The sequence below is a fragment of the Chamaea fasciata genome, unplaced genomic scaffold (genome assembly GCF_029207755.1).
Source record: "Chamaea fasciata isolate MVZ Bird 193981 ecotype frontalis unplaced genomic scaffold, bChaFas1.0.hap1 SCAF_3, whole genome shotgun sequence".
Lineage (NCBI taxonomy): Eukaryota > Metazoa > Chordata > Aves > Passeriformes > Sylviidae > Chamaea > Chamaea fasciata.
In genome coordinates this window covers 83,733,842-83,758,539 of record NW_027094088.1, presented here as the reverse complement: position 1 = coordinate 83,758,539, position 24,698 = coordinate 83,733,842, and the positions used below count along the sequence as shown (strand labels likewise).

At 41.5% G+C, this 24,698-nt stretch overlaps 1 protein-coding gene across 1 annotated transcript; it reads right to left on the bottom strand.

The window, feature by feature from the left end:
- Positions 1 to 1,296: 1,296 nt before the first annotated feature.
- Positions 1,297 to 5,683, bottom strand: EEF1A1 (eukaryotic translation elongation factor 1 alpha 1). Its single transcript, XM_066179678.1, has 8 exons — positions 5,608 to 5,683; positions 4,698 to 4,888; positions 3,695 to 3,874; positions 3,274 to 3,570; positions 2,870 to 3,020; positions 2,425 to 2,681; positions 1,992 to 2,226; positions 1,297 to 1,699 (listed from the first exon to the last, which is right to left on the bottom strand). Exons 2-8 carry the CDS (start codon positions 4,839 to 4,841, stop codon positions 1,575 to 1,577), a joined length of 1,389 nt encoding a protein of 462 aa, XP_066035775.1. The 5' UTR covers positions 4,842 to 4,888; positions 5,608 to 5,683; the 3' UTR covers positions 1,297 to 1,574.
- Between the last annotated feature and the right edge of the window lie 19,015 nt (positions 5,684 to 24,698).

The following is a 24,698-nucleotide window of genomic DNA, read 5'->3' as shown; positions in this document are numbered from 1 at the left end:
TTTGCAGTTATGTACTTCCTGTTGCCTTGGGGACGCAAACAAACCTCCAGAATCAGAATTTAGGCAGCTGAGATTTCTTTACTGAATTACATAGCATGCTAAGAAGCTCTCTAGCCCTTGCTTCCACTGTACCTTCATAAACGGTGTGTAATGCTCCAAGGTTTCACTGCAGTTAAGACACAGAAGGCGAGCAGAAAAGAAGAAAAGATCCAAACAGAGCATGAAAGTAAGTAACAGCAGTTCAGACCTATCCAAGCAGTACAGATATGAGTTCCTGCAGAGCAAGCACACAGCTGGAGAAGGAAAGGAAAACAAACGAGAATACAGCTGTTACAGGCAGAACAAACACACTGGTGTCATGGAACAAGTCCCTCAAAGATACCAAATTCTTTTTGACCTTTCGTGGGGATGCTGTGGGGAAATCATGTGAAAGGTTAGTAAAACAGCTACCCCGTTATGCAAGTCAGCTCTGATTATCCATTAACTGCTTGCCCCATTTACCAATTTAAAGCAAGGCTTCTATGCCAGAGTTCCTAATCATTACAGCTGGTATTCTTACAGCCCAGAACATTTCACTTGGGATGATTTGTCTAGTCATTATTAATAATAGTTTGGACTAGATACCAAGCTCCCATAACTGACAGTTTGAACCAAATTTTCAACTGTTGTTAAAAAGATAGCAGGCACCTTTGTGCCACTGTGCCATTTGGTGCAGGCTACAATGGTGGGTCACTCAGATTGCATTGAGGTATAATTTTAGACAGAAGTTTCAGATTTGGCTGTTTAGTGTCTTACTACATATATATATGAAAACATTTATGTAAAAGTGTTAAATCTTTAAAGAGCTACACAGCAGGTAATCAGTTCTCCAGAAAAAAAAAAAAATCTGGTTCTGCTTTTGACTAGAAAAATCAATGTACAAAATGTTGGAAACCCAACATTAGATTCTTTGTAACATTTAAGGTTAAATGTGTTCACTTTTTTTCTTCTCAATGTGGACTTGTGGTTTACTCCATGCATCACAGAATGCACTGAAGTACTTCAACTGCTACCTTATTTGTGCAATCCAATCTAAAAATAGTTTTTGAAGAAAGCACCAGGAAAGTTATTTAAGGCTTAGACCAGTTAAAAAGTAAACCTGTAGCTGAATTTTGTTCTACTTTTCAGAAAAGTAATTTTGATATTTGCTTTTTAACTTCTGAACATACTCAACTGACAATGATCCTTTCTTATCCCATCATTACTAGATATAAGTTTTGCCATAAACTTTACATTAACCCAAAGAACACAGAGACGTAGCATTGAACTTCTGTTTTAATGGTCTCAAATTCTGTGACAGATTTTTGGTCAAGTTTCCATTTTAAAAAATTTATCGATTTTAAAGACTAATAACTTAAACTGCCACGAAACAAATGGTCCACAAACATTCCTTTCCTTCTGAAGCTTTTACGATGCATTGTAATCATTAACCAGTCTTTCGCTATTAAACTTAAATGGCCAATTGAGACAAACAGTTCTGAGACCGTTCTTCCACCACTGATTAAGACTGAGGTGGCAGCTGGTGTACAGAATTTTCATTTAGCCTTCTGGGCCTTCTGGGCAGACTTTGTGACCTTGCCAGCTCCTCCAGCCTTCTTGTCAACTGCCTTGATGACACCAACAGCGACCGTCTGCCTCATGTCACGCACGGCAAAACGACCTGAAAGCAAAAAACATGTTTCATGACTTTTGTCTATGTGGCCTAACTCACAGCCCCATTTGCAGAGTGGCAACACACAGGCTGATGTAAATGGGCCAGTGCTGCCCTGGAACCAGACAGGGACAGAGGCATCACCTTTCTCTAGAGTATCTCTCCCTGTACCAGTAAAGTCTTGGTTCCACTTAACAGTTTTAAAGTCACAGCTTTTATCAGCATTTCACAGAACACACTGCATCTCCACACTAGAAATCGAGGAATGTCTTTTCCAAAGACCAGTATTAATGTGCCTTACCGAGAGGAGGATAATCAGAGAAGCTCTCAACACACATGGGTTTGCCAGGGATCATATCAACGATGGCAGCATCTCCAGATTTCAGGAATTTGGGTCCATCCTCCAGCTTCTTGCCAGAACGACGATCAATTTTCTCCTTGAGCTCAGCAAATTTGCAGGCAATGTGAGCAGTATGGCAATCCAGCACAGGGGCATAGCCAGCACTGATTTGGCCAGGGTGGTTCAGGATAATGACCTAAGAAACAAAGTCAAGTTAGAAGGGGAGTAATTTTGAACACTGACATGTTCTTACAAAGCCAAGGAGTTCCTGAGATTTGCTTCAATCAAATATAACTCAATACAACTCTATGCTACTTTACAGCTTAGCTTAACAAGACTCCTATTTTGGTAGAGAGCTACATTGCTAACATCCCTGAAGTGCTGTCAAACATACCTGTGCAGTGAAGCCAGCAGCTTCCATGGGAGGGTCATTCTTGCTGTCACCAGCAACATTACCACGGCGAACATCCTTCACAGACACGTTCTTAACATTGAAGCCAACGTTGTCACCAGGCAGAGCTTCACTCAGGGCTTCGTGGTGCATCTCAACAGATTTAACTTCAGTGGTTACATTGACAGGGGCAAAAGTAACCACCATGCCTGGCTTCAGAACACCTGTTTCCACACGGCCAACTGGTACAGTGCCAATGCCTGCAAGCAAGCAACAACAGTATTATTATTTAACTTAGTGAATGTATGCCCTTATGAGGGAGAAACATCTCCTGAGATAAGAATTTTAATTTTTGTCTTGGAAAAGCAGCTCTTGGGCAAAGGCCTGCATTTCTGGCCCATGCATCAGCTGCTGCTGGCACAAGAGCAGCACTCCAGAGAACACATACCGCCAATTTTGTAGACGTCCTGAAGAGGCAGACGCAGAGGTTTGTCAGTTGGACGAGTTGGTGGCAGGATGCAGTCCAGGGCTTCCAGAAGGGTGGTGCCGCTGGCACTGCCATCCTTACGAGTGATCTTCCATCCCTTGAACCAGGGCATCTGTAATGGAAACAAGCCCAGAGTAATCCGACTGCCAAACTGAATGGCGCAAGGCTGGAAAAGCCCAAGTGGTATCTCTCAGCACTATCTCAATTTACTGTTGCAGAGTAAGAATTTTTTTAAGTGCTAGGATTTATCTTGGACCTTAGCACTTCCAAAATAAAACTATTACAAAGCATGTGCATTTTATCATTGCATAATTGGTCTTAACAATCCCCCTAGTTTCATGCTTTAATACAAATGCCAAACCTACGTTAGAGCTAGGCTCCAACATGTTGTCACCATTCCAACCAGAAATTGGCACAAAAGCCACGGTGTCTGGGTTGTAGCCAATCTTCTTGATGTAAGTGCTGACTTCTTTGACAATCTCTTCATATCTCTTCTGGCTGTAGGGTGGCTCAGTGGAATCCATCTTGTTGACACCAACAATCAGCTGTTTCACACCCAGGGTGTAGGCCAGAAGGGCATGCTCACGGGTCTGCCCGTTCTTGGAAATACCAGCTTCAAACTCACCAACACCAGCAGCAACGATCAGGACAGCACAATCAGCCTTGGAAAAGAAAAAAAAACCCTCACTATAATGCTTCTGTGTATGTCAAAGTACTACAAGAAACCCCCATACCAACCAAGGAACAACATTCCTGAACTCCCCAAATCCTACTTTTTTTACATACCTGAGAAGTTCCAGTAATCATGTTTTTAATGAAGTCTCTGTGTCCAGGAGCATCAATGATGGTGACATAGTATTTGCTTGTTTCGAATTTCCACAGGGAAATATCAATAGTAATACCACGCTCACGTTCAGCCTTCAGCTTGTCCAAGACCCAGGCATATTTGAAGGAACCTTTGCCCATCTATGGTTACAAGAAAACCGATTTTTTATCACCATTAAAAAACGAGAGTTCCAGATCAGCAACTAGTTCAGGAGGATCACACACTGGCTGAAGAGCAAAATCTAATAATAGTAACTGGCATAACACTGAAAAATGTTGGTGCTCATAAAATAAGCAACAAGATACACTTGGCACTACTGGTGAGAGATGCCAACTGTTGAACCTTATTGCACCTGTTAACAGTTCAGGCTGCTTGACAGCTTGTTAATTTCACTAATGGATCTTTATGATAAAGCTCTTGAGACGAAGTCCTACTATCAAGTATCCTCTACAATTCTAAGTCCTCTTACTACTTCAATCCTTGCAGTAATTTAACTTCTACTCTGCTCAACATTTACCGAATTTTGTTCTATGTTATTATGACCTGTGGCGTTATTACACAGAAAAAAAGTAGTATGGGTACAACTCTGTGATTCTTGAATTAGACTTTAACAGATCAACTTCTTTTGATGCAGAGTCTGAATCTGGCCATTTGATTCCAGATGCTACTATTCAGATGCAGCTTTAGACTACCTTCTCCTCACTTGCTCTACATTTCATAATCTGAGTTTCTGCAACACAACGGCAGATTGAACACTTAAACAACACTTGTTCTACCTCGAGGACAACTGCAACGCAGCTGCCGCCCTGTGGCCACGCAACACTGAGCCACTTGTTCAGCTCCTGGGGCAGAGGCAACAAGACTGCCTCCCCGTGGCCACTAAATGCTTTGCAGGTTCACTTCTTATTAAAGATATTCAATCCTACAGCCCGGAATTTTGCTGGTTGCTAGGGGCCCACGCACCTCAGCAGCTTCCTTCTCGAACTTCTCGATAGTCCTCTTGTCGATGCCCCCACATTTGTAGATGAGGTGGCCGGTGGTGGTGGACTTGCCAGAATCGACGTGGCCGATGACAACGATGTTGATGTGGGTCTTTTCCTTTCCCATTTTGGATGTTAGTTGACTTCTTTCTTTCGGCAAAAGAGAATCGACACCTGTAAGTTCCCCAGAAAAAAGCTGGTTACGCCTCGGGCCGGGCCTAAGGGCAGCGATGGCGGCGCCACATGCAGGGCGGCCTGGCCGGGACGGCGGCCCCGCCCCGCCGGGGGAGGGGAGGAGCGAGGCAGGCGGGCCGGGGGCCCCTCGGAGCGCCCCTCGCGTCGCCCCCTCCCCGGGCTCGAGTTACCCCGGCGGCGGCTGCCGGGGCGCGGGGCGGCGGCGAGCGGGCCCGGCGGGCAGCGCGGAGGGCGGGGCCGCCCCGCTCCTTTGTGTGACTCACCCCGCCCGGGCCGCCGCGTCCTCCATTTTGTGGCGCTGGCGGCGAGCAGGCAAGGCGAGCGGCCATCTTTTCACTCGTGCCCCGGCCCCCTTTCCCCCGACGGCATCCACCGACAGTCCCCGCACGGCACCGCGCCTCTGCCCGCGGGGCATAAAGGGAGGCTGCCGGGCGCCTTCCGCCTCACGTCCGCCCGGACACACCGCTTCCCCGACCTCAGCCCGGACAACGGGGGTGTGCACATGGTAATCGAGGAGGACGATGCGCCGCCATCCCGCCGCCCCGCGCTCTCCTGCCCGTCCGTCCGTCGCGGTTCTCGTTGGCACCCCGGCCCCTCCCTACCCCTTCCCCTCCCCCCACCACTCCCCAGCTCGGCGCTCGCCGGGCCTCCGGGGCGAGCTGACCCCGGCCCAGCGCGGCCCTGCGGACGCGCCTCACCTGCCCGGCGACGGCGGCAAACCCGGAGCGAAAAAGACCGACAGCGTGAGCGCCGCCCCTTATATACCCTGGTGAGGGGGCGTGGCCCCGGAGACACGTCATCGCTCCCGGCGGCCCCGCGGCCCCGCCCGGGCACGGAGCGCCCCCGCCCCCGCCAGGGCTGCGCGGGACCCCCGGCCCCAGCGGGACCCGGCCCGGCTCGGCCGCGGGGAGCGGGGCCCGGCTGCTGCCCGTGCTGTCCTGAGGGGCTGCGCCGGGAAGGGAGCGGTGCTCCTCCCGCCCTGGGATGGAGAGCGGGTGGGCGGGAGTGGCTGCCTTGTCCGGGAGGAAGCGGGGCAGCACCGACCAGCCCCGGCCCCCCTGCAGGGCCCAGCGGCTCGGGCCTGGGCACCGGGGAGCGTCAAGCCTGGCGTCATGGCCGGGCCGGAGGGATGCGGCAGCTGACGGAAGTGCCCGGGGAACAGCCCCCGGCGAACTAATTGTATTTCGCCTTAGGGACACAAAAGAACGCAGTCAGCGAGATTAGGAACGTTCAGTGAGTTACCCTGACCGGCAACTAGCAAATGTCCGCTAAACATCACGGAATACGAGACTCCCCCTACCCCAGTACGTTGCAAGTCTCCCAGAATCAAAGGTGGAGAAGGAGGGGGAGAGCAGGAATTTTTGGAACCTTATTACACCAGAATAAGAAGCCATCGTGTGTCTTAAAAAAACCCAGAACAATCTTTTTCTGTCTTTGTTGTACCATTAGAGGACAAAAGTTGACTCGTCTTGCACAAAAGTAAAAATCAAGGCGGACGCATCTCTAGCAAAGGTGCGTCTGAAGTGCAAATGTGTCAGTCACAGAAGCATTCAGGACATGGGGTCCCTGCAAGAAACCCTGACTGCAAGAAGTGCCCCCATACTGTATTTTCACATGGGAAAACCCGCAGCCTTGGCAAATTAATTTTAGAATCATGGCAATGAGGAGTCACAAAATAGCTCAGAACATCAGAAATAAAGGCCTTTATGATTCCAGTGGATTTTCTATGGTTTAGTCGCTTGTAGCTGATGTAAGAAAATCTGTTAAACATTTAATGTCTCCTGTACCCATTCAAGAGAAATTAATCTGAGAAGCTGAACTATCTCTGTTATTTTTAAATTATCTGCAAAGCTAGGTACTCCATGTTCTTATTCAGCTACATTATATGCCTGTCAGAAATAGTTACTTTTCTATAGACAACTATAATCCATTCATTTCTTGGTATGCTCTTCAGGTTGCAGTTGCAAAGCATGGGAACAACCTCTTGTTCAAAAACAAACAAAAAAAGAACACAAGCAAACTAATCAAAGTAATAATAATAAAAAACTACCTCATGCATCTACAAATGTACCCTTCCACTTGACTTCAAGTTTCTCTCGCTGAGATAAATGCAGCATAAAATTTACATTAGAGAGCAGTAAACTTAGTATGTCATAGAAGTGTTTCCATGAGATAGGGTATTTTTCCCACATGAAAGATGAAAAATACGCATTTTGTAAAAAAAACCCAAAACAACAAAATGTCATTAGTGAAGATGCTGAGTTTAGAATACACCTTTTACAAAAATAACCAGTTTCAGAGTAAAAACCTGAAAAAAGGTTCAGATATTAAACAAACATTTTAAGAAAGGAAAACCAAAACAAATTCTCTCTCACCCCTTCCTATGTTTTTCAGCAGAGATTAGTGGTGGGACTGGAGGGAAGGTAGAGATGGTTCAGCTTCACTCAAAACTCACCTTCAGGGGCAGAAGACACTGCACATGAAGACACAGTAATAAAAGGGTAGGGAAGGGAAGGTGGTCTGCTTTCTGGAAATGGAAATGCATTATTGTGAAGTGGCTTGGGTTGAAGACCAAAGTGTAATATTTGGCAAAAAAGCTAGGAAGCACTTTTTTAGGGTCTTCTATAAAGCAAAGACTGTAAACAGAATTAAAAAGCTTTATTCTTCAAGATGGTTTGAAGTTATCTTCTAAAACATGTATTTCAGTGTGGGGGGTGGTGGTGGTATTTTTAATGGACTGATCTGTCAAAGAATCCATTTTCATAAAAAGGTAGTTTTAACACTTCCCAAATTTAGTCAATTATTTGTGCCTGAACAGGAAGAGGAGGAAGGAAATTCAAATTTTTTAAAGATACTTTTCTTAGAAGACTATTTCATAAATAAAAGCTCTTAGAACTAGGTATTTCTTAAAGAAGTAATTTTTTGTGGTATCTACATAGCTGAAAGCTATGAAAGCTGAATTTGTGGTACAAATTTTTAAACATGGTCCTTGTTTAAGTCTACAGCAGTTGTTTTCCCCCTCCACTTCTTTAAATGAGTTTTCAAAATAATTTTATTATTTCCTCTTTAGTTTGACCAATACATGTTTCTATTCTCTCAACAATTACTGTATCTTTTCTTTCCCACTCTATTAGAACATTCCTATTATCAATCTCACAAATATTTATACAGCTGGGGAGCTTCTGATATATGAGTAGCCTCAGATAATACAGTGGAAATGCATTCTGAAGAATCCTCTCAGCTAACACAAATAGGCCTACATGGGACTAAATCCTATGTGCAACGAGCCTGTAAAAATTTTAGAATTTATGAATTTGGTAAAACAAATCACTTTAATATGTAATGTTCAGGAAGGAACAGAGATAAGAGATTTCAAGAAGTCCAGGACATTTAGGCATTGAAACAGGGCTTATTCAATCCAGACTGACTTCAGAACAAGGAGGACTTTGTGGGCAAAACTTACTCATTCTCCTTCAATCACTTGTGAGCATATGCTAAACTGAAATATCCTATGTCCACATATGTCTCCAGTGTAAGAACACACAGAATACTCTAAAGCATTTCTATTGTAGGAACCTATACAGAAACCACCATTTTAAAAGGGTTTTGAATCTCAGATCAAATGATATTAAAATAAAAGTAATGCTGTCATTATCTAAGCCAGATTTTTTAGCTTTAAAAAATATATGTTAACTGGATTTTGAGTTCACAGTAGCTACTGCAGCATTACTTCCATTTCAGCATGTGGCTCCAGCACATACAGAATGGGCTATAAGCTTAGAACATGGTCACAGCCAGTGAAGTCATGCTAGGAGACAAGACGTGCTCACTGAGCACCTCTAAAGAATTTTAACTCTACCATACAGACACGAGGATTTTTTTGGTCAGACTCCTGTGCAAAGATGAAGGTAAGTAGTGCTTATACAACCATTTTAACCGCAATGACCAAGGTCATTCAGGAGTGTGAGCAAACAGACTTTACAAGCACAAGACTTGAAACGCAGATCTGATAAATAGAATATATCAAGCTCATTGTAATATGAAAGAGGCACCACTTGAGGCCACTTTCAGGAAGTGGGCGAAAAACAGTCCAAAGTTGCCAGTGATCAGCAAAACTGGATTCTGGTATGCAGCACTATTCTGTCATACAATTAGCCTCATACTTACTGTGAAAGGCTTTCTCATCCCTATATTACAATTATCACGGTATGTACATTTGTCCAAAATTCAACATAAACTATAGCATAAGCATACAGCCTTGCTTCCATCTATAAGTGTTCTTCAATGCATTGTTTCTTATAGCAATAAAAAGCATCTACATCTGTTACAAAACCCTTTTTCATACATGATCTTAATACTTACTACCAGTTTTTACAGTCATCTGTTTATGAAATAAAAGAACAATAGAAAAATGGTGTTGTCCATCTATGAATAGACAGAAAACCTGACTAAAAAAAGGTTTAACTGAACAGAGTGAGGTAATCTAGACTAATTGAAAAACACTACTTTTGAAAGTTACTTAGCTCTGTAAAAGTAGCTGGCATTTTTATATTAAAAAATTGCTTGGTAAAAGAGACAACAGTAAACACACTTAAGGTTAGTGTTATAGTATAAAGTACAAATTAAAGTCCTCCATCCTTGGAAGTTTAAGACTTGGACTAAATAAAGTCTCCTTGTCTGATCTCATAGCTGACCTTGCTTACAGATTCACAAAAGAAGGTCTTACAGTAGAAGGTATAAGACAGTGGACTTCAAAACTGTAGAGAGTATCACTGGGATGAACAAGCAGTTACAATTTCAGAGTCTTCTGAATAGCTTAACAAGAGCCTCTTTAAAACTTATTGTTGTCCCTGAAAGAAGTATCCTCTGAGAAGCACTGCCATAGTAGTTACAGCATTTATAATAGGTGATGGACTAATGGCTTAGAGAATAGCCTGCTTAAAAAGAAAAAAAAAATAAAAATCCTTTGGACAGTCTTTTCAAACCACATTTATCCACAGCACAAGCAAGCTCACTTATGTTGAAGGTTTAGTACTGGCTGAACTGTGATGCTGAAGGTTTACGATCAGACAGAGTGGTCAGATCATACTGGGATACCATTTGTATTTAAACCCTTGCATTCTGCTCTGTGGAGGTCTGCATTTGTGAGCTAGAAAATGAAACTATTTGACTTAGAGCAGACGTGTCCTAAGCAGGAAAAAAACCAACCTCACAGGTGGCTGCTTTGTTAAGAGTGTTCTGGAACTAGACAGCAAATGGGCAGATACATGCAGACAGTAGCTTGAACAAAAAGTGAACCTTCGCTTGCAGACATCTGACAAAACTTCATATACCTTAGTAATGCTAGGCTAATTTACACCAGCTGATGACCTGGCTCTAGGCAAAAAGCAGAATTACTAGACACCAATGCAGAATAAAGGTGAAGGGCTGACAAAGTAACCACCATTATGAAAGAAAAACATCATCATTTGCTAGAGTGTTCTGTGGTTTTGCATTAGTATTTTCCACCAGCAAACAGGCTAATTTTTACTATATCTCACCACTCTTTGGACACCCTAAATGAATAGTAAGCCCTTCCAGGATGGTAGCCCTTCTGTTCAGTTCAAAGAATGCCCTAAATGGGAGCATTTTACATATATATATAAACAGTGCATTCTGCGTGAAGAAAATGTCAGTTACTGAACCAAAATCCACTGGGTGAGGATGGTGTGACTTTTGTTCTGAATTCATCATGAACCTCCAAAATTCCATTTTAAAGCTCTGGCCTCTCCTGCTAAAAATCGTTTTGCCAAAAGCAACATATTCATCCTCTTGTGCTGATAAGCCTGTGACAAAACCTTTTAAGTGGGACCTCAAATAGTATATAACCCCCACCTCTTGCTGTAGCATATACCTCCCCCTAGAAGGGTTTTATATGAATAAAAAACCCCTGAGGTGCAGCTTAGAGCTGCAAGGGAGAGAAACTTAATAAAAGTGACTTTGGGGCAGACCACAAAAGTATGCTCCAGATTGGAGCCAGAGGATGGGTGGGTTGAAGGAGGAAGAAGGCTGTACCTGAGACCTGGGCTCTGTTCACTGTTCACTCTCCCATCTTCACACTGCTCTTGTTTTGACTCTTGGCATCACTCCAGCCATAGGCTCACCTTCCACTGCAATCATATGTACATCATTCTCACTCTGTGGTAACCACAGTAACCAGACGTGGTGCAAGTCAAGTCACTTAGAAGCCTTGCTCAGATTTGGTGACTACAGCATATGCCTGACATTCATTCAGTGAATTTAGATTTGAGACTATTCAACTTTGAAAAGGTTTCAGAGAAGAACTATGGGAATAAATCTAGATCTGGCAATGTACTTACACCTGACCTGCTCAATCTATACTGAGTTTACTGAAAGACAGTTTGGCTTAGTTTCCAGGATTCTGCAAGACAGAAAAATCTGTAAAGGAGGAATCACAAGTCTGGGTGCAGACACAAGAAGGTTCAAGGCTGTTGGTAGTTAAATTATGGTAGAAATAGAAACCACTTATTTGGAATTGTCAATGAGCAGTGGTAGCAGCTTGGTTAAAGCAGGAAGCCAACATTATGAAGAAATGCTCAATATTTAATTATGTTAGTTAAAAACCCCCAAACACAATATAGGATCAAGAACTTGATTTGGGGGGAGGAAGAGGGAACAGGAGGGGCCATTTACTTAAAATGATATCTATATTTTTTGTTAGCCTTCTCTTAATACAGTCTCTCTGAAGTACTTGGCCAGCTATCTCAGAACCACTGCCGATTATTGTGGAAAGCTATGAAAGGTGAAGGTTCCAGAACACTAAATAAGTAGAAAAAAAACTCAGGAAAGTACTAAATAAATAAAGAAGGAAAAAAAGAGAAAAACCACACACATGAGCTGGGCAGTTATGGAACAGTTGGTCTAATTTCAATTCCTGAAAAAATATATTGGAACAAATGAACTATTTTTGGAAGATACTAGGTTGATAAGTAACAACCCCAGACTTGTTAGGAGCTGATTGCATCAAACCAATCTTATTTACTGTGACAGGTTTAACAGGCTCATGGATGAGAAAATACAGGTATCATTTAACTAAAGGGAAGATTTGATGCTTTTTATGGGCAACTTGCACAAGTAAGCTCAGCAAACTTCTGACAAAATAATGCATGTGCAGGAGACCAGCTGAAGATGACATGCTCAAAGTGACTGCTATTATGACTGTGAAACTGACTGGTATCAAATCAGTTTTCTATGGACACAGACATTAGTCCACCATACAAATATACAGTTATAAATACATAAAAGTGTAATTTTAAATTGCAGACTTGGGGCGGTAAAGGACAGGGAACACCTCTGACCACTTCAGAAGTCAAAAACAGAAGTCAAGAACATTACCCAGAGTAATGTGGGCAAGTAAAGAAAAGAGGGCTAAAATAATGAGGAAATAAATTAAGGTTAATATTTGTCCTTTGTAAGGAACAGTTCACTGCAAAAACACAGGAGAAGCAGTAGTTACCCAGCAGTCCTGTATAAGAGGACCTGGGGTTAGAGTGGATCACTAACTGATCATGAGTCAACACTGCCATGCTCTTGTGAAAAAAGCAAACATACCGAGGTGTATGAACAGAAGTGCTGTAAGATATGTAAAATAAACCTTTCACTTTACTTAGTACTCATTAAAGCCTCTGCCGGGATACTTTGTACATCTCGGGAATGATGCTTCAAGATGATATCTAGAGGTAAAAATACTGGAATAGATTCTGTGGGCAACTGGTGGAACATCTGTCATTACCCAATTCCTTAAAAGCACCTAAGCACCTAGCAAGAATGATTTAAGTATCAATGATACTTACTGTTCTATACATACCCAAAAGCCTCTTCAAGCCTTAATTTCCATAGGTTTACATTACTTAGAAGATTTGTGTAATCAAAAATGAATTTCTTATACCATAATTCTTGGTATAATGGCTTTGTAAGGAAGTCTCTCCTTGACTTCAGTGTACTTGTATCAGCTAAAGGTCAGTCCCTTTAGTTACAGGAGTCAATCTGAATGAAATTCACAAATACTTCAACCAATAATCATGCATCTTGCTGTATAAATTACATCTTTCACACTAAAATATTAAGTACATCTTACTGAAAACCCAAAAGCTGGCATAATATAACTATGAGAGGTGTAGAAGGAAATAGAATAGTCAGTCCTAAACTCTAACCAAAAAAGAGTGAGGCTAAAAATGAAAGGTGAGAGAAGAAATTTTATATCACAGACTCATCTTGCCATTGCATATGGTAGGTTATGTTAGAGTTCCTGGGAACTGAGTACATTCCTGGCCCTGGATGTTATAAAGCATTCATTCTGTACTATTTTCTTATCAAAATGAAATGCTGAAAAACATGTTTGGTTTCTCCAGCAGTTTCTAAACAACGTCCAGAAGAATGCTAAAAACCAGTGCACATGACTCCCACGGGCAGCGATACTCTGGCAGGATCTATCAGCTAAGCAGTGTTACGGGGGAGGTCACTCCACATACACCGCTGCTCCTCACAGTCCCTGGGAGAAACAACAGCTATGGTTTTGCAAGGCAGTCCTCTGAGGAATGGCATTTCAGAGGTTAAAAGCTTGTACCACACGTTGTATAAAGTAGACTTCGGCCCCTTTAAACCCGGAGCAGGTGTTGAGTCAGCTCTTTGCACTGCGGCCAAATCTCACAAGGCCAGGGAGCCAGGGCTGACAGGACATCCCGTCCGTCCAGCTACCATGCCAGAGGATAGTGAAGGCAGACAAAGGGAATACGAACTGCAAAAGCCTGTGGCTATACCACAGCCCAGAATAAAAGTACGATACTTAAAAATACAGTACGGTTTAGAAGAAGATTGCAAACTGGTTCATACCAGAGAGTCATGTGTTACTGTCCTCTGCTGCCTGAAACAGGAACACTCCTACTCTCAGCAGGAGACAGCCTGTGCTGCTGAAGCTGTGAATAGCACTCAGGGATCCCCTTTGTGCGAAGCAGGAAGAGCTAGGAGGTCTATCTCAGTACACCGGGCAGGCTCCATGGCACACTGTGCAATTCCTAAGGCGACCTGAAGTGAAAAGCACACTCTGTTTTAAATTGGGTATGCTGTTTCTAATTTAGCGCAGAGGATATTAAATCACTGCCCAGCTGCTTTATGTACATATATTCTTATTCACCATAGAAAACCTAATTGTGTGTACATCCTATGTTCAGGTTGGAGTACTCCAATGATAGAACATATAGAGGCACACACAAGTAGTGACTCCCCCACCTCCCCCCTATCTGAATGGGGCCCCTGACCATCTAAGGCAGGGGTGCATGTGAGTGAAATGGCAGTTGTAAAGAAATGCAGCTTTTTAGAAAGTAAATCTTAGCTCCTTGTCTAAATTTAGCTCTGTGGAGTCATCAGAGACAAAGTGAGGTATCACTATTTATGGGAAATAGTTTATACTTGCTCTGCAAGCTAACGCAGTCCAATTTACCTCACAAAGCTGTGCAGTGAGTCATGAGACCCAGCAACATTCACACACCCATATGCACCATGGAAGCAGAAACTTTGGCTCACTTGCTTTTCCCTTTCCTTCTGGGATATTTTTGAGAAACAGTATCCATTAACAACAGTTCAGAATAATGACATTCCTATGAATCAGATAGTGACTGGTGTGGGTAAAACAAACTGCAACATAGAGGATATGAAAGAAAAAAGAAAAGTTTTTTCCAAACTAAACTTTTAATTTCTTCTCTTTAGCATATATCTGAGTTCAGGAATTTGAAAGGTATTATTCCATGTAAAAGCTAAATCTATGCAGCTGGGGATACCTCCCAGAAGAATTGTTTTTCTCCTCTATCAATCCAAAGATTTATTGCATTGGATCTAGCACATTGTATAGTTGAAAGGGGAGTGGAAGCAGTGAAGCTATTCACAGGACAACTTTTGTTTTGTTTTTGTTTCCTATTCAATCATCCAGTTGACCAAATTAACTTCATGGCCACTTGATTCCCTGATTCAACCCACAGAAAGCAGGACATATCATTTAGGTGTCAAGGCTCAGTTACATCAACTTAGCTACAAAGTGAATTTGCACTCTCACTTATTTTCTTCACTAGGCCATTATAACCATCGAGGCAGACCTAGGCTCATGTCACATACTACATGCATTTCTCAGAAGCCCAGACCTGCAATTCATGCTTAAACCTTGTGAAAACACACTTACCTCTTTCAAAAAGATTTGAGTATTTTTCCATGGCAATTTTGGTTTTTCCACTACTAATTCTGAAGTGTTCATTATTCAGCAGAGAAGTCAGTGGTAATACACACAAAATAATTGTAATTTACAACTTCAAAAGTTTACAACAATACTGAATTACTTGTCACTATGTGCATGAATAGGTAACATCAGACCATCTTAGTCATCTGAATGTGACCCTAATCTTGTTGTGTCTATAGTCTCTGAACTCTGAGTTCTGAACCATGGAATGTGTGGGAGTTTATTTTTTGGATTTTGCTTGGGTTTTTCTCCTTTTCTTGCTATAATATGTACAATGCCTGCTAACAGGGCCTGCATAACCTCTCCAAGCATACAAGAAGCAACAGACAACATCCAGTTACATCCATTGATCTGTTAATAGCAATATGGAACAATAACATTGCATCATGTATTATTCACCTTCTACTCAATTCTTTTAGTATGTTAAAAAAAAACAGAAAAAAAGTAATCAGCCACCATTATGTATTTACATTGCATTTTGGTATTAAGGAAACTTCCCAGTCCAGCCCTGCAGGAGCCACTCTGGCAGTCACACTCACCCACCTGAGGTGGAACTGAGGCCCTTTGGCAGCTACACTCCCACACTCACAGAGTCACACCAGGTTTCCTCACCTGATTAACCCCAGGTCTCCCACTGCAGAGTCTCAGATGTCCAGCTCCTTAAAATAATTAAATCGTGGTGCAGTAACTAAATAACAACAGCTCGAGCTGGTGCCTCTGGGGAAGGACCCTGAACAAAGCAATCCCTGGACTTCTATACCCTCACAGTCCAAGTATGAAAAAGCCTGGAGGTTGTCAGCTCCTGCCCTATCTGTCAGTGTCCAGTCCCTGGGCCCTTTGTTGTGCAAAGGGTCGGCAGTTCCTGGGCTCTTGCCTCAGGCTCTCCCAATCCAGAGCTCAACCTGCGGCTCCCACTGCAGCTCTCACTGAGACACCACACGGAATGGATTCCTCAGCACTGGCTAAGCTAAGTACACATCCTTGAAGCGGTAGTTGTCAATACTCTGTCATCTATATTCTTAGGCAGCTTTTTAAAAAATGTATCAACCAAGTATACTTTCCATTTCGATTTTACAAACTCCCTTCCATATTTTCTCTCTTCCTGACAATTATCAAAATTATATTAGTCCAGTGACTGCCTAAACCACAGACTAATTTAGGGATGGAGATAGGGGTGGTGAGGAATTACTGCAAAAGAGATAGAACAGAGACTTTTTTGGATTATAACACCAGCTGCCTCAGGGCTTCCTTAAACAGCAGTACGAAAACAAACTATGACAATTATCTGTGCCATGGCTTTGACATTATGATTTCAGCCAAACCAGCAGTTTCCAAACCGATGCCAATGCATCTTCAGTGTGTCCCAGAATGGCAGCAGTGAAGGTCTCACGTAGTTTCTCTCTGATGAGGTTTAAAGAAAAGGAATGCAGACCATGCCTGGAACACAGGCAACACCTATATCACATGTACCAGAGGGCCTCTCCTATGATATAGGGACATATCAAATTACCCATTTGTGAACGTGACCAGAGTACTCATTTTAAATACAGAAAGTGCAGACTAATTCAAAGTGAAAGAGAAACCACAACCTGTGTGAAAACCCCCCCCAATCAGTTTGCTGCCGTGCAGATTACCAGATACCCAGCAACACAGTATACCACCCTCGTCTTACCTTAGTGTAAGTATAGGATGGTTTGAGGCAGCTCTAACCAGCTACTCTTCACAGAACACAAATTGCTTCTGCTGCCATCCAGGCAGCAGTGAAACAGGTTTTCAATGGTTATTAAGGTAAGCCACGGTAATTAAGCATGATTTATAATCCTGTCATTTTTATGACATGCTAGGAAAGTCTCAGGATAGAAATATCCACAAGGTTTAAAAAAATGATCTGTCATCACCATACTTGAAAGTGTTGGTGTACAGTTCTCAGTTACCTTCTCTTAGGCACGTCAAAGGTTTCAAAATAGACGCAAAATTCCCAGGGGATGAATTATAAAGCAGGTCTTATGTTACTACAGCTGGAGCTACAAGTAAAGCATGTATCAGTATAATCACATTTCTTCTGGTTAATTTGAGGCATATATAGCTTTTTCTGTAATGATACATTTGTTGCAGATATAACATAAACAGCAGAGTTTAAAAAAAAGCACACACAACAGTCACTCAATCCATCACACAAGAGAAAGCAAGAAAAGCAAGAGCAGGGACCACAGCCCTGCATAGCAGGAAGTCATTGTTTGCAGTGAAAGTGGGGTGAAATGCAGATGTAAACATAAAACCAGACACAAGTGCAGTGATTTTAAGGTTTTCACCTCCATAGCTTGGTGGTATAAAATGACAGAAGGCTTGGTCATCAGAAATAAAGACAAAAATACCCCAAAACCAAATAAATTCATTATTTGGCTCTAGAAGTGATAAACATAGTGATAAACTCCACAGAAAACTCACCTGCACTGGAAATTGCTGAGTAATATCACTTGCAGTACACAATACACAAACATCTGTCTTTCAGTTTCCTCCTCCATGTTGAAGCAGACAGTTTAATCCAGTGTACTTATACATGCCTCTTCTCCTATTTTATACATTGTTGAATGTTGTTTTTAACATGAATAGCTGCAATGTGTGGGAGTTAACTACCTAAGCAGTTATAAAGAAGAATAACATGATTGATTCACATTCTGTACAAAAAAAAAAGTTTGGATACTATTTTCTTTTTCTGAAATACAGAGCAGAATTACACTAATTTGAATAGAACAGTTGCCAGTTTGTCATTTGACTGAAATGGGCTAGACCTGCATCACAGCGATAACCTTAAAAATCTGTCATTTTTAACTTAGCTGATGAATAAAACATGAGGCTGATCTTACGCAGGAAATGGAGACTGCACTGACCAGAGGCTTTTGCTATAGTTAGTGTTACCTGTGGCTGGAATACCTTCCCAGTGATGCTGCTTATTACTGTGCCAGAGCCTCCTATTTTTCAGACCCCTAGTTTGTGTCTTCATAAAAATTAGCCAGGTTTAGCTTTTGGTTCCTCTCCTGTGTTACCTATTTCTAGATGTGTGAACATTCCACAATGGAACCAGCTGTACATGTAGAGAAATTTGAGGAATCTGTTCACCTTTGCATCTCAGCTATCCAGGGCTGAAAGCACAAAAATGTGCTAAGCAAACAGTCACAAGACAGTTGCTGACTTTTTGGAGGTTGGGGGGGCTGCAGACCCTCATTCACAGGTACAGAGGCTTTGAAGAGCAGCAAGGGGCTCACAGTACTGGCTCCCACTCCACAACTGCCTCCCCCCCTCACCTCTTCCAAGTAGTTCTCTGTTACACTATCCCATCTCATGAACAAAGGCACTATAACCAAGAAGTGTTTGAAGTCACTCAGGTAGAAAACACTGGGTGCAAAGACTAGCATTTATATTTTATTATTGTATCATTAATATTTTACTAGCCAATACTTTTTTGATTATTACCTATTTAAGGTAATTTTTATCTCTAAAGGAGTCAGGTAGGTCTACTCAGACTCATACAAGAGCACATCTACTGGGCCTCTTCTCTTTTGAGGACAATAATAAGGGTTAGGGTTCAATGTGAAGCCATTTTCATTTAAAGCAAAAACTCCAGGACACAATTACAGCTGGAGGCAGCGACTTCAAACAAACTGTGCGTGGGAATGGAGGGGCCTCAGAGGATTCTTTGGGGCATAAGTGAAGCCCATTTAGGAAGTCTTGGTACTTTCTTTACAAGTAGTCAGTTCTCAGATCAAAATCAAATGCAGTAAAGGCACATTGCACAGAGTCAAAGTATTTTATTGACTGTGCTAACTGACTTGCTGATCGTGAGATTTTTCAGGGATCAGCATGCTAGGAGAAATTATTTTGATCCCATCACTGAATTCTTTTAGTAGTTTATCTGTATCATCCTCTATGCCTTCTTATCCTCGTGAGCTGCCCCCGGGCTGGCTGGTAGGGAGAAGCCGTGCTGGGGCAGGGGCCTGCCATGGCTCCCTATTGTTGCAGAAGCATGCACCAGCTCAGCACTGCCCCGCTCCGTACTCTAAATCCCTGCTTTTGTGTTTCCTCTCGGCCAGAGATAGCTGCTCTCAGCAGCCTCCTTGCCTGGAGCACTGAGACAAAGAAATGTACAACTGCATCGTTATGCTTCATGACTCAGCTGAAAAGACACAAGTCAAACAGCAACCTCCTCAGAACAATCGGAGCTGCATATTAACCATCCATCTGTGCATGCTGCTGTGACTTTGCGTCATATTTTGTGATTCAGAAGAATTAAAACAGACACAGAGGAAGAGGAAACCCGTAGAGAGATTTATTTTTATCTCCTGTAGGAAGACATCTGCCTTTGTAAATGTGTGTTTGTACAGGTTGCACATGCTCTTAACGGTGAAACTTTCATCTGGGCTTCAAAGTGGCACACTTACTATTTAACTTTCATAGAGTAGAAGCAGACAGATGGATTTAGTTTGGAATGTTGTTTTGGTCTGTTGCCTCTTTTTTTTTTTTTTTTTTTTTACTATTAGATCCTCAGTTAGAAGTGAAGCCAGCTGCTTATAATTGAATTCCAGCAATTCAAACTGGCTGCTTGCATTCTGACCGCTGGTTTAATACAGCTGGTATTTCAACGGTCAAGACTAACCTTTGAAGTTAGCACCCTGTTAAGAGGAGAGCTGGGGGAGGAATCAGTTTCTGTGGCTTGTGATTTTGTATGTTCTTAGACTGATGAAGAAGACTGCTGTGGCTTGAGTTTCACAGCCTGCTTCAAGCAAGACGGGATAATTTGAATCCCAAGAATGTTGCAATGCATGCAAAGTTACAGATATCTATGGTATCTAAGCTTGAGTGAACACACTTCACACACACTTGGGGGTAGTGAAAACCTCAGTTGCTGCTCAGGTCTAGAAACAGTTGTGCCCACAGATGCCCTTTTTTAATATTAAAGGTGCCAGCTGCACACAGGCAGCTACACAGGCCTTTGATATACAGATCCCTGGTGCCCCTGTTTTCTTTCTAAATCTTTCACAGCTCCACAAACATCATGCAGTCCTGGTTCTCAGGGCTTGAGGATAAGAGGACTGACAAGGTGGGCTGTTCACAAATGTGGGCCGCCCCTCTCCTTTCAAAACAGGGAGTAAGTGTTGATTACTGGATTCCACCTCCTCCCCCATATGTGATAGAAAAGGGAACAAGGCTGATTTCCTTCTACGTGCAGGAATTTAAGCCCCTATCTCCCATGAGAGGGAGAGGTTATGCCTGATACAGAGAACTATGGGTGCTGTTGCTGGCAGCATGCACTTTACCAGTTTATGTATGACAGCATAGCTTTGCCACTTGCCATCTCCTTTACAAATCTGGCTTTAGGTAATACTACAGCAAAATAATTCAGCAGATGCTTAGCTCTCAATAGCTGCTTTAAGTACATTGGCATCAACATGACTCTGCAGGGAGGTGTTAAATTAAAACCACCATCCCTGTGTGAATTTGCTTCCACAATGTGATCCTTCTCTACTGCTATGCGTATCTTGTATTCGACAGTTTACTTTCAAAACCATGCAGAGGTGCTTAGCAATTCTACCAAGTATGTATTGACAATTCAAACATCTCGATTTCCATTCTCTCTACAAAAGGGCTTTTCAGCTTAAGCAGAACCTGTGTTCATAGCAGAAAATATCAATGCAAGTAACTGTATTGGAAGCAAATTCCAAAATATGCTCATCTCAATACAAAAGAAAAAAAAAGACAGACTGCACTAACTAAACAACATTCCAGACAAGAAATTAAGCCTTTCCATAGCCATTCCAACTGAATTTATAGCTTAACAGTTTAACCAGTTATCCAGTTACGGATATTTTAAAAAGTCCTTCAAGCAAGACTCTTGCTTGATCTCCCTCAAATGAAAATACAAAAAACTCTTTTCTTTCCCCCCATCAGCAGAGATTGTTTAAACTTGTAAATACAGAAGATAGTTTTGTTCTCCATGAAGCCCTGATGGTCAGGGAAAAAGCAGTGGGAGAAAAATAGTTGGGGTTTTTCTCTTCACATTTCCCCCTATCCTGCAACAAAAACTAAACAAACCTGCTGTCTGCTCATCTATTGACTCTTCTCATCTAGTAAGATGATTTGGAAATAGAAGATTAGTCATTTTCTGCTAGAATACTTCAGAAGAAGAGGTAGGTAGGGAAATATCAGCAGAACCATGTTTTCCATCAGAAAACATGACAATATGTCTGACTGAGCTAAGCTTATTAAATAAGTACAATGGAATTTAACTTAGGAAAAGACCAGAAAAAATGATATATTCATTTTCTACTCTGAAGCAGCAATGTGGAAATTTCTGTATACTACAAAAAAAAAAAAAAAAAAATTAAGAAATTCCTTTAAAGAAATTTCCTTCCCAGAACACATTATCAAAGGCTATTACCACTTTTCACTCAGCTCTACTCTATAGCAAATATATTCTTTGAAGGAAGGGGAAGGCGAACAGAATATTGGCATAATAAGCCATACTTTCTTTCCATTGTTATGCCTTGGGCAACTCCAAGGCATCTTCACTTGCAGTATGTTGCAATCTGGTACAGGTTATGTTGCAATAAGAGCAAAGTTACCCTTCTGAAGTTAATCTGCATTCACTTGAAAATGTACACTATTTCCTGAACTTTCTTTAATTACTCTGCTAGCTGAGTTCTCCTGTTTTGTGTCTGATCCAAGCCTGAACTCTACCAACATGCAATCTTATTAAGTGTACTTTTGAGAAATGAAAGTCAATCCTACATTTTGGAGCTTACACAGGATGAGGAAAACTAAAACATGCAACTCTTTTAGGACACCACTTATTAACTGGTAAGGCCAGACAGTTAAAATTTCACATGGAAGTAACTTTCCTCAAAGAAATGCAATTTACTGGATTGAATTATGATTCCTTTGAGAATTACATTGGCCAGATGTGTATTGGAGCTTCTTAGCAATTACCAAGTGTTATGTTAAGTCAGATCAATGGTTTTACACACAATGAAAACCTGTTTTCTGTGTCAGGGATGTGAATCACACAGATGGAGTTTTAGTTTAAAATGTATGACCAACCACCATTATGGCAGCTTTATGAAGGAGGAGAAGTAGGTTGCAGTGGGATTTAATTGGGTCTGCAGCGTTAACTCTCAATAGTGTTATTTTATCCTGTGGCTTGCCTTTGTGTGCCCAAACTCGGCCATTTGCAACACAACTGGGATTTAAATAACTGCTGGTGTCTTCTTGCAGTTCTTTTTCTAGCGATTTGAAACACACAAAATGTTAAAAACTAACACCTTGACATAAAACAAGTTCTAGAGGCTACAGGCAACTCTGCTGGGTGGAAGGCAAGAAATTAAAATAAATAGAACTCATTGTTTTAGTGTAGTATTTAACATGGCAAGAATTACTTCTGCAACAGACTGTATATGTCACATAAAATGTAAATAAATGAACCCTTTCTTAAGCTATATTTGAGAACTATAAACATATAGTCAATTAGATACAGAATTGTAGAAATATTAATAGCTGTAGTATGAGTGAAACATGAAGAAGGCAAATCAGCAAAGCTTTAAGTTTGCTCTACCATGTTCTGATTAGTTAAACAAATGCATTAAAAAAAAAGGCTTATTATATTTCTTCATATAGAAGAGACCAAATAGGAGGCCACATGAAGTCCTCTTCATACCTTCAGGATTACCTACTATGCTGTTGGTGAATTTGCTAGTGCTAGTGTGATGATTTCCTCCCCCATGGGCACAGAAACAGCAAAATGTGTTGATACCAAATCATTCATGTCACATTATATCCTTTTCTTAGCTTCAAGGCAGACATTATCTTCCTCAGGGTAACAGTTAAAGCCAGTGTCCTTGTATTAACGGAGACAGCATTTTTAATGACAGGTCTCAGAAAAGGATTTGGGCAGCCTACAACTGTTTGACTGATAATTGGTTTGGTCAACTTGATGTGATTTAATTGATCTGAAATCATGGAAATTAAGAGTAGACATTCAGCTTTTTGAGATACCGGTGCACAGGAGAAATGGGAAACCCTCTTAAAATGCTACTCACTGCAACAGTTTACAAAACACTGTAGCAGTGTTTTAGTTGTGATAGTTGAGCTCAAAATGTGAAGGAGGAAGTTTAAGAACATCTCTTTTTTTCTCTGAAGCTCTAGGCGATCTAACAGAAGATACCACCTTTCCATACAAATTGTGTCTCAGTTATCTGTGGAATGTATAGGCTTTCTCACCCATGGTTTTCCTTTCTGACAAACACTAAAAATATTGGAAATCTCATTAAACTCAAAGCGTAATTAATTTGTCATGGAACCAAACATTCCCACGCCGCAGGAGAAATTGGCAAATAAGTAAATAAATGATTGAGAGGAGAAGGCAGACAAAAGATACATCACAGGAACTATTCAACTTCTGGGAAATCAACTAAGACGACCCTTTCACACAGCAAATGCAGCTGTTACCGCTTACAGAGGAACACGTAGATGCGGAAGCACCATGCACAGGTACCTATGTATTATGGTGAGGTATATAAACCCTCACTAGGTTAGCATTCAAAAGACCTATGTAAGTTAACTCATATTTTTGGACGTCAAATACTTCTGCAAGGTACTTGACTGATGCTTTGTACCCTTAGAACAAAGAAATAGTTCTAAAAACTATTTAGAAAATAGTTTCTAAACCCACACCCATTACTTTGTGGCATTTCATCTTTTGCAAAGCATGAGGAAGGCACTTTCAGGCTGTAAGAGACCATGATGCAGATCTCAGGCAATACCCATGTCACATGCTGTAGGATATTCTGAGAAGTTATTTCATTTTTGTTTCTAATGTTGGTAGAAATTTGCTCTAAATGTTAAAAAAAAAAAAATAAAATAAGTGGAACTGTGTCAGAAGCAGACATTGAAGAGAAAGCACTTAAAAATACCTGACAACACTAAGACATGTTCCCAAAGCAGTGGTTCAACTCCTGCTCTGAAATAGGTGAAATCTGTTTTTGAACTGACTTCCCTCAATTCCAGGTGGACATCCTAATTACAGGGTTCTTCATGGAACAGAGAGCACAACTTCTTACTCTGGTACTTCCTCCCTGTTAAGGAAATGCAGGAAGAAATAACAGTTATGAGATTGTTTCAGGAAAAGAGTCACCACAAAAAAACTGGCCGATTTCTAACAAGATCCTGTGTCACACAGGTGAACTGAGACAAGAGGTACTCAAACCCCTTGCTACCCCTGAAAAAAACAGAATATGAGAAATGTCTTTGAACAGATGAAACTGGCTGAGAGAACCCTGGAAACAGTAGCGTGGCAATGCAATAAACATAATATTGTGATTAGCAGAAAATATTTTGACAGCTTTTTCTAATAGATTTTCCTTTTTGCAAGTATGATACAGAAAAATAACACTTAAGGGTTTTTTGAGGATATTCTTGTTTGTTATATGTTAAAAGCCTCACTGAATCAAGAAT

Excerpts from the sequence above, each read along its gene's own strand:
- EEF1A1 (XM_066179678.1), bottom strand. The coding sequence starts at position 4,841 with ATGGGAAAGGAAAAGACCCACATCAACATCGTTGTCATCGGCCACGTC. Across the intron at positions 3,875-4,697 it reads TCGAGAAGGAAGCTGCTGAG|ATGGGCAAAGGTTCCTTCAA; the intron begins GTGCGTGGGCCC and ends TTGTAACCATAG. Across the intron at positions 2,227-2,424 it reads CTGCTGGCTTCACTGCACAG|GTCATTATCCTGAACCACCC; the intron begins GTATGTTTGACA and ends TTTGTTTCTTAG.